The sequence below is a fragment of the Melitaea cinxia genome, chromosome 25 (assembly GCF_905220565.1).
Source record: "Melitaea cinxia chromosome 25, ilMelCinx1.1, whole genome shotgun sequence".
In the NCBI taxonomy this organism is placed as follows: Eukaryota; Metazoa; Arthropoda; class Insecta; order Lepidoptera; family Nymphalidae; genus Melitaea; species Melitaea cinxia.
In genome coordinates, this window is record NC_059418.1 from 7,635,115 (window position 1) to 7,644,976 (window position 9,862).

General features: G+C 33.9%; 2 protein-coding genes across 2 annotated transcripts; one reads left to right on the forward strand and one right to left on the reverse strand.

Moving 5' to 3' along the window:
* Positions 1–2,449: 2,449 nt before the first annotated feature.
* LOC123666003 (UDP-N-acetylhexosamine pyrophosphorylase) lies at positions 2,450–4,019 on the reverse strand. The gene has a single exon (XM_045600216.1). The coding sequence runs from the start codon at positions 4,017–4,019 to the stop codon at positions 2,556–2,558; it is 1,464 nt and encodes a 487-aa protein (XP_045456172.1). The 3' UTR covers positions 2,450–2,555.
* A 2,266-nt stretch (positions 4,020–6,285) lies between these two features.
* LOC123665986 (RNA exonuclease 4-like) lies at positions 6,286–9,065 on the forward strand. Its single transcript, XM_045600202.1, has 2 exons — positions 6,286–7,160; positions 8,569–9,065. Exons 1-2 carry the CDS (start codon positions 6,333–6,335, stop codon positions 8,758–8,760), a joined length of 1,020 nt encoding a protein of 339 aa, XP_045456158.1. The 5' UTR covers positions 6,286–6,332; the 3' UTR covers positions 8,761–9,065.
* The last annotated feature ends 797 nt before the right edge of the window (positions 9,066–9,862 follow it).

The window sequence follows — 9,862 nt, forward strand, 5'->3', positions numbered from 1 at the left end:
ATCAAAATCGGTACATCCAGTAGAAAGTTATGCGGTATAATACAACGTAGGTCGACGAAAAAAGCGTCAAGTAAAAACGCATTATTAGATATAACTCGAAAAGTAGTTGTTAGATCTCAAATAAATTAAAATGGGACCAATTGGCACACACAACCTTTCGATTAAAACAAAATTTGTCGAAATCGGTCTACCCGGTCAAAAGTTCTGATGTAACATACATAAAAAAAAAAAAAAAAAAAAAATACAGTCGAATTGAGAACCTCCTCCTTTTTTGGAAGTCGGTTAAAAAAATTGGCACATTACAAAATATTATCATGACGAAATTTGAACATTAAATGAAATTATATTACCAACTTATTACCACATTTATGTTAAATTTTATTAACATTTTAATTTATTTAAATCAATTCTATTTAACTTATTTTTAATTAAAAAAAAAAATGAGGCATTATAAATTAAGATCGTCGCCATTATGATTTTTTTAAATGACATATTTGCGGCGGAAATTTGACCTTTTAAATGAATAAAACCATTAGGAATTATTTATTATTAAAATATTCAAATAAGTATAGATAAAGTAAATTTTACAAATATACAAAAATATCACTACGTTAATATTAATATGTAGGTATGCGTGATTGAATAAACACGATTACTAATGAAGAACGAGATAAGATAAAATTTAAAAGGAATTTTTATTGCACTTTGCACTTGTTATTTTTACTTGTATTTTATTTTACCGGAACTGAACTGAAAATAAGCTATAATTTTTTCACATTACAAAAAATATTGAAGATATCGGTAGGCGTTAATAATGCCATCGCGGAAGTGCAACCGCGTCCTCGTGATTCCGCCGGCGTGTCGAAGGAACACCCCAGAGGTTTTAGACGTCGATAATGGCGCGTATTTTGTTGTAATATGAATATAGACGAGAACTTACCTAATTAGCAGAAGAAATAACTTACGTTATAGCGGACGTTAGCTTTCGTAATAAAATAACTATATAATTACTTAATTTTCAGCAAAAGGCCTTTTGTAGTCTATACTAATATATATACAAATAAATAAATTGGAGTGTCTGTTTGTTATACATACACGGTATATATACCAAAATAACATTTTTTATAATTTTTGTCTGTCTGTCTGTTTCGGCTAATCTCTGACACGACTGGACCTATTTTGACGACTTTCACTGGCAGACAGCTTATGTAATAGGAAGTAAATTAGGCTACTTATATTTTAGATTTTTTTTAAACTGCGAACTGAGCAATAACTATTTTGTTACATTCCACGCGGACGAAGTCGCGGGCAACGCTAGTAAGAAACTATAAAATTGGTTTCGCGCCTTTGAATCTACTGGTCTAAAGAAATATTTTTATCAAAACGCCTTGTAAACTATCAAATATCACCATACAACAGATGATAAATCAAATATCAAACAATCTGATTAATATTAAAACTTGAGTAGCGGGTAAAAGTTCAAAGTATGTATATAACATAACATTATAAAGCCTAATTCAGGGCCTTTTCAAAACACATTAAGTCAAAATTCACACAATTCCACCTACGACATCATTTGAAAGTAAATTCGTCTGTAATAGACTTTATTAAAATAAGTACAATTTTTTTTTTAGTTGTTTACGTTGTATTCGACTTGATTTGGAAATAATTTGATTCCAACACACAGCACAAGTTTCTGGTACATTTTGTATTGATAACTTTTGAAAATAGCTTGCAAATTATTGTTCATTAGAATAAGCTAATGTTTGGATTTCATTTAAATTAATAAAAACTCGAGATATAGCTATGAGCGATAATGCTTGCAATTTTTTATATTATACTAGCTACCCGCCCCGGCTTCGTACAGGTGAAATGCTGATACTAAATATAAAATATAAAATAAATATTTGCAATGTAAGCGCAAAAAATGTTATTACGACATCACATTAGAAACCTCTAAAACTATCAGAGTTCCTCTACTATATTATGCAAGAATTATACATATAAACCTTCCTCTGGAATCACTCTATTTAAGTACTAAAGAAAACCGCATCAAAATCCGTTGCGTAGTTTTAAAGATGTAAGCATACAGACAGCGGGAAGCGACTTTGTTTTATACTATTTAATTATTTGTATATTCCTAAATTGTATATTTTTTATATGTAAAGAATTAAAAATATAAATAAAATATTAAATTAGACTTCGTCCAAAATAGCTTTATTTCTGTTAACACATTAAATTAAATTTAAAATGCTTCATGAGATGCAATATTACAATAAAAATTTAAAATAAAATAAAAATGAACGAATTTAATTTTCATTTTTTATAAAAAAATTTTTTTAATAATATTTTTTTATATAAGTCAGGTACTACATATTAATAATAAATTTATACAAATAAGCCTTAATTGTGATTTTTTTAACAAATTAGCACTCGATCAATCGTGATAAACAAATAACAAGTTGAATCTTATAAAAATTATTAATATATCATTATTTATTATTATTTTACAAGTACGGAAATTTTATTTGCATACAAACTCACCTATATATTTTTCAATGTATGCCGTTCACACCGTTTGAAACTGACTCTTGCATACTCTTTAAATGGAAGGGTGTTATCGTGAATACCTCATTTTCTACTAAGTCTTTTAAGTTTTCTCCACCATACGAGAGAAGGGGAGATATTTCCACGTCGATATTGTCATCGATGATACCGCCAGCCTCTCTAATATATTTCCTGTGAAGCCTTAGCAAGTCTTCTCGTGCGGTTGACGGACAATCCTTCTTGGCTGAATCTGCATTCTTCAAAGCTGAAAACTCCACATCTCTAGCAACTTCTAAACATATGAAATTTTCAGCAAATTCGAACACGTCAAATATAAACTTTTCAATTTTGATTCCATTTGGTTCAGACGGTGTCCGACGCACCCCATTTTCATCAACATACGGTATCTTCTTCTTGGCGACATGTAATTTTAGCTTTGATTCGTAATCGCATATTTTAAGCAGGAATTCAGAGGAAAAGTAATGGTTGCAAATGTTACCAGCGGAGAAAGTCAAACGTCCATCCGGATTTCTTCGTTCCGCTGCTTCATCAGTCAATTCTGAATACTCCACAACCTTGTAATATCCATTAACTCGGCACACGACTCCTACTGGTTCACTTGGTGATGATTTTTGAACGACTTTAGCAGCACAATCGGCATTTTTACTTTTACAGTAACCGATAAACACAGGATCAGCTACTTTTATAAGAATATTGTCGACAGAATGAGCGTGGAGATGTTTGACACCTCTCTTGACTATATCATTGAGTACTCCCTGGGTTTTTAAGGCTCTGTAAATACCACCGTTACCGTCAGGTGCAGACGATAGGTGGTTTTTCTCGTCCAAGAAAATTTTTCCATTAAAATCAAAACATGGTAACCTTCCTTGCTCGAAGAAAACAATATTCTCCACACTAAGACCGAAGTAATCGTGGCTTTTGAAGAAGTCAGCTGTCGGAGCCATTGTGTGCTCAGAAGTCATGATGTACCATGTAATTTTTCCTTCCTTCCCGGTCCTCTCTTCAGCCATTTGTTGCACTCTCAAGATCCTTTCCGCTTGGATTTGGAACAACGTTTTTCTCGACGGCAAACCGACATCGTACATACCTTTGGGGTGTCCGAAGCCCAATCTTGTCGCTTGACCACCAGCTAACAGTAAAACACCAACTTTTCCCGCGGATATCTCTTCGAAACCAATGTTCTCGTACTCCTCGATTTTCGCTTCGCTCAAACCGGGGACGGATTCGTAGTGAGCCTGCGGTATCGGCTTCAAATCATCATCTAACTTCTCCAAAATGACTTTAGTTAAATTTATCGCGCGCTGGAACATTTCGTTCGTATCCGCGAGATCGAGTTTTCGGATTTCACCAGAAAGTTTTTCCCGCTCATTTTCACTTAACTCCGGCCAGTATTTTATCAGATGGTCTTGACCGTGAGCGGTCACATATTCCTTGATAGACTCGAACGACATTATCGTAAAGTCGCGCGGAATATTAAATGTGTTTTGTTATGACCGATAGCTACGATTAGAAAGTGCGGACTGGCGGTCTGTATCATTGTATAACATTCTCATACTCCCTCCTCTTTCGTATTAACACACGACGGCCTTACTCTGACATTTTTCACTTTCTGTTTATTTACATTTTCGATGCAAACGTATACGTGTTCTGTCAATTTCAATTTGATTATTATTTTTTATACATCGCTGTTTATATTGACTAAGTATCTGTTACATTATTATAAGAACCGCAATGTATTTTAGTACTTGTCGCATAGAATATGTAGTTGCGTTCTGAATTCAAATCTTAAACTTTAAAACTACACAATGTATCATGTATAAAAAAATTCGCAAATCAAAATTGCATATTTTTAATTTTTATACAACTTTTACTAACTATACATAAGTTAAAGTAATAAATATGTAAGATACTTTAAATTGATATAATAAAATTACTATAGCAAAATTAAAATAAAGAGATTATCAATTCGACTGAACATTTTTTTTTACCTCATATATAACTTTTCACACTGTGGATTGATTGCGATGATTTTTTAAATCAAATGTGGAACCAGGATCTGATGATGGAATCCTAGAGAAATCGAGGGGAACCCTCGAAAATCGTAGTGACAACTAGTGCGTTTGTTGATTTTTTTCGTCAACTTACATTGTATTACTTGTCTATGTAATTAAAGTCGGTTCTTTTTTCGTTTGCGAGCAAACACAATTATTATTTTCAGTAAAGATCACGACACAATATTTACGATTAAAATCGAATGAAACTGATGGAATTCGGTAATTAATTAGTTACAGCACTAGTATTCAAATAGCTGTCTTTGCTCGTAAACGAAAAAAACCTACTTCGATTACATCGACAAGTAACACAGCATAAGTACCAAGTAGACGAAAAAAAATTAATAAACGCACTAGTCGTTACTACGATTTTCGAGGGTTCTCCTCAATTTTTCTGAGATTGCCTCATCAGATCCCGGTTTCCTTATTATGGTACCACACTTGGGATATCTCCTTTCCAACAAAAAAAGGATTATCAAAATCGATTCATAAACGACGAAATTATCCCCGAACATACATAAATATACTGTCGAATTGAATAACCTCCTTCGTTTTTGAAGTCGGTTAAAAAATACTTAGAACGAAAGTGTATTGAGACGTTTCGTAATAATTAGAAATTGCATGCTTCTATAAAGTAAGTGCGAAAAGAATACTTCCAATATATTCTGTCATATTATTTAACGCGCCAAAAAATGTAATGTTATTAATTGTTAAAGGTTGTAAACCTTTTAAAAACACTTAATGTTATTAATTATTCTTTTATTGTTTCTTACAGTTTCGTACCACGTTACGTTCTAGAGTATTTGTCAAAATAATGTCCAAAACGGACCTTTTATTTTGTGATGACTATAGCAATTATAATTGTGTTTACTCGCAAACGAAAAAAAACCGACTTCAATTACATCGACGAGTAATACAACGTAGATCGACGAAAAAATACTCAAGTAACTGCGCGTTATCAAAGATTACTCAAAAAGTAGTTATCAGATCTCAATGAAATTTATATGAGACCACATGACAAATATCAGCTTTCGATTAAATTAAAAATTATTAAAATCGGTACACCCAGTAAAAAGTTATTGCGGATTTTCAAGAAGTTCCCTCGATTTCTCTGGGATCCCATCATCAGATCCTGCTTTTCTTATCATGGTACCAAACCAGGGATATCCCCTTTCCAACAAAAAAAGAATTATCAAAATCGGTACACCCAGTAAAAGTTATTGCGGATTTTCAAGAATTTCCATCAATTTCTTTGGGATCCCATCATCAGATCCTGGTTTCCTTATCATGGTACTAAACTTGGGATATCTCCTTTCCAACAAAAAAAGAATTATCAAAATCGGTATATCCAGTAGAAAGTTATGCGGTATAATACAACGTAGGTCGACGAAAAAAGCGTCAAGTAAAAACGCATTATTAGATATAGCTCGAAAAGTAGTTGTTAGATCTCAAATAAATTTAAATGGGACCAATTGGCACACACCACCTTTCGATTAAAAGAAAATTTGTCGAAATCGCTCCACCCAGTCAAAAGTTCTGATGTAACATACATAAAAAAAAATACAGTCGAATTGAGAACCTCCTCCTTTTTTGGAAGTCGGTTAAAAACATTTAAAAACAATTTTTACCACCAACCAGAAATTCCACTGAGTTGGCAGCATTGGGGCTGTACGCCATGCGGTAAAGTTGTCAAGGTATTAGGTAAATGTCATTATGTCACAAGCCATCATAAGCAACACGAGCTATTTACTTTTAAACGTGGTCGATTTATTACTAGACATACTTTCGTACGTAGGTCAATTTATATTACACGTATTAAAAACAATAGTGCAACATTTATTAAATCTAAATATGTTAGAACAGTCTAAAAAGCGTAAAAAACATAAAGAAAAAGGTAAGCCAGTAGACGTGACTGTAAAAAGAGGTGTTATAGATGTTAACTGGCAGTTATTACTATCGAGCACGCTCATGGAGAAGAAAGAAGTAAAACAACAGAAGCCTGAAAATAGAACTAATTACACAGGAACGTTTAGACGGGCGCGAATAAAGAAATATAAGGAGTTCAACGAAAACGTGAAAAAATTAGAAATTCTCAATATCAACAAAGTTCCTTTTGTTACGAAAAACGGTAAGAAAGAAATTAATGTTGAGGATGACGAGAAAAAAGATCAGGGTAGTGAGAAACAACGTCAAATTACCAAATTCTTGGCCATGGACTGCGAAATGGTAGGAATCGGGGATCAAGGAAATGACCACATGCTAGCCAGAGTGTCGATAGTCAATAAATTTGGTGATTGCGTTTACGACAAGTTCGTGAAACCGCGTGAAGAAGTAGTGGATTACAGAACTAGTATCAGCGGAATTAGAAAGGAAGACCTAATAAACGGGGAAGACTTTGCAACTGTTCAAAAAGAAGTATCTGAACTCTTAAAAGGCAAAATACTCGTGGGACATTCGTTGAAGAATGACTTGAGTGTTCTTTTCCTGTCACATCCGAAAAATAATATACGAGATACATCCAGATACAAGCCGTTTAGAACAGTAAATATTTAAATAACTATAATTTATAAATAAGTATATACTATATTTATAATTGCCGAACATTGCTGTTGCGCTGGCGGTTGCAGGTTCGATTTCTGAACATAACAAACATCTGTATTGGCCATACAGATTCTTGCCGAGGTCGGTGTTTGTGCAGTCCATGTGGGTCTCCCTACCATACCTCGGAGACCATGTTAAAGTGTCGGTCCCAGTTAATGGCGCGTGAAGCAGAAGTTGGCGTCATGTGGCCCCATTTAAATTTAATTGAGATCAGACAAGTGCTTTTCTAGTCATCGCTAATTATGCGTATTTACTAATTTTTTTGTTGTTCTACGTTTTACTATACCTCATAACTTTTTACTGGGTATACGATTTTGATTGTTCTTGTTTTAATCGAAAGGTGATGCTTGTCTTGTAGTCCCTCTTAAATTTGCTCGAGATCTGATATCCTCGTCAGATCTCGAGCAAATCTAAGACTGATCTTTAGGAGTAATCTTTGATTGTGCGTATTTACTTTACTATTTTTTCGTCTACCTACGTTGTATTACTTGTCGATGTAATTAAAGTCGGTTTTTTTTTCATTTGCTTGCAAACGCAATTATAATTAACTATTTATTATTTTAAATTCAAGTTATTAATTCATAATGAAATAATTATTTTAAAAAAACCCAAAGCATCAAAAGCACATTCAAATCATCATTTTATAAAACTAAAATTGTTACATTTTAAGAAATTAAGTATAGTTAAAGTGCCACCGATTCAATATGTAGATCCTGCACAGAATAACTGGAAGAAACCCCACAGTTATTCTTGAAAATAATGTATAAATTGTGTCGCTCGCTTCAGCCTGTAATATCCCACTGTTGGGCATAGGCCTCTTTCCCCATGTAGGAGAAGGATCAGAGATTAATCCACCACGCTGCTCCAATTCAGGTTGGCGGATATATTCCCTACTATGAGTAACGATCGCTATCAGGTGTACATGATAACAATTGGGACCGACGGCTTAACGTGCTCTCCGAGGCACGGTGGGGAGATCCACAAGGACTGCACAAACACCCAGACCACGGCAAACACCTGTATGGCCAATACAAATGTATGTCATGTGCCCGCACATCGAACCCGCAACCGCCAGCGCAACCGGCACAAACCATACCTGTGACCGTTACGCCAACGTGGCGTCATAATAAATTGTGTATTAGTACAAAATTAGTATAATATTAGTAGTAATATCGTGTATGAAGTACAGCATCACTAAGCACACTAGAGTGGAATAAAAGCATATAGCCTATCTGATGGTAAGCACTTACCGTAGCCTAACGACTACTGTAACACTAGGACTTTACCCTTAAACCCCTCAAGAGCAACGAAAACTCTTTTAATACATATTATAAAAATCCCTTTTCAGATAACCAAAGGCAGTACTCCGTCCCTTAAAAGACTTGCGAAAGAAATACTCGGCATCGACATACAGCACGGCGAACACAGCTCCGTCGAAGACGCAAAGGCAGTGATGCAGTTGTACTGTACGGTAGCCAGAAGTTGGGAACGAGACCTCAGTCAAAAGGCGGGTTACAGTAGAAAATTTATTGAAGTATGATTATTGTTTAATGATTTTTTTTTTTCTCAAGACTATGATAATTATCAAAAAACTCAAAAAATAATAAAGAATTTAATATATAAATTACTAAATTGTCATGATAATACTTTAAACTCCCCTGTTCACCTTATAAGCAACATATTGAGTGGATAAACCCTTAAAACTTTAGCCAAATTAATGCTCTTAAAGACACATCCTGACAGGTTAACTTTGTTTGATCTGAAATTAAATCAGTTTGTGAGCATAGGTAATTTAAATTTAAATTTTATGTACATAAAATAATTATATATATATATATATATATATATATATATATATATATATATATATATATATATATATATATATATATATATATATATATATATATATATATATATATATATTATATAGAAAAAAATATTAGTTCAAATTTGTTTTGATGGTAAATATTTCCATACTTTAATAATTATCAACCTTTTTTTGTTCAAATTTTGTATTTATAATCGTTGATTATTGTATTGTTGTCATCTTTGTATACAGTCTAGTTTCATCCATGTTTTCGCTATCTGAACGCAAAGTCTGATTATGTAACAATAAACTAGTTTTTGGGGAAGACACTTTGGCCTGTAACACAGCTAGTACTTTTTTTTTTTTTTTTTTTTATTACGATATGGGCTTACTCTTGACCTCAGTCTAGCCCTAGAGCACAGACGAGGTCGAAGATGGAGCGAGTTCGCCCAGAAGAAGCCTGTTCACTCGCGCTTTAAATATGTTCGGGTTATATGAACTCGGAAATACAGACGCCGGCAGGGAATTCCATTCCTTGGCTGTGCGCATTAAAAAAGATGATTCGAAGCGCTTTGTACGTATGAAAGGTATATCAATCAGGTAGGAATGAAAGCCTGCGGTACGTCTGAAAGTCCGATGGTAGAAAGGAGATGGGGGTATGAGCTCGTGCAGCTCCAGGGCACACTCTCCAAAGTACAACCTGTAAAAGACCGTTAGACTGGCAACCTTTCTTCGGTGAGACAGAGTATGAAGAGATTTCACCAAACTGGCATTACCGATAAGCCGCTTGGCTCTGCGTTCCACTGAGTCCAGTGTGGCGAGTTGATATTTA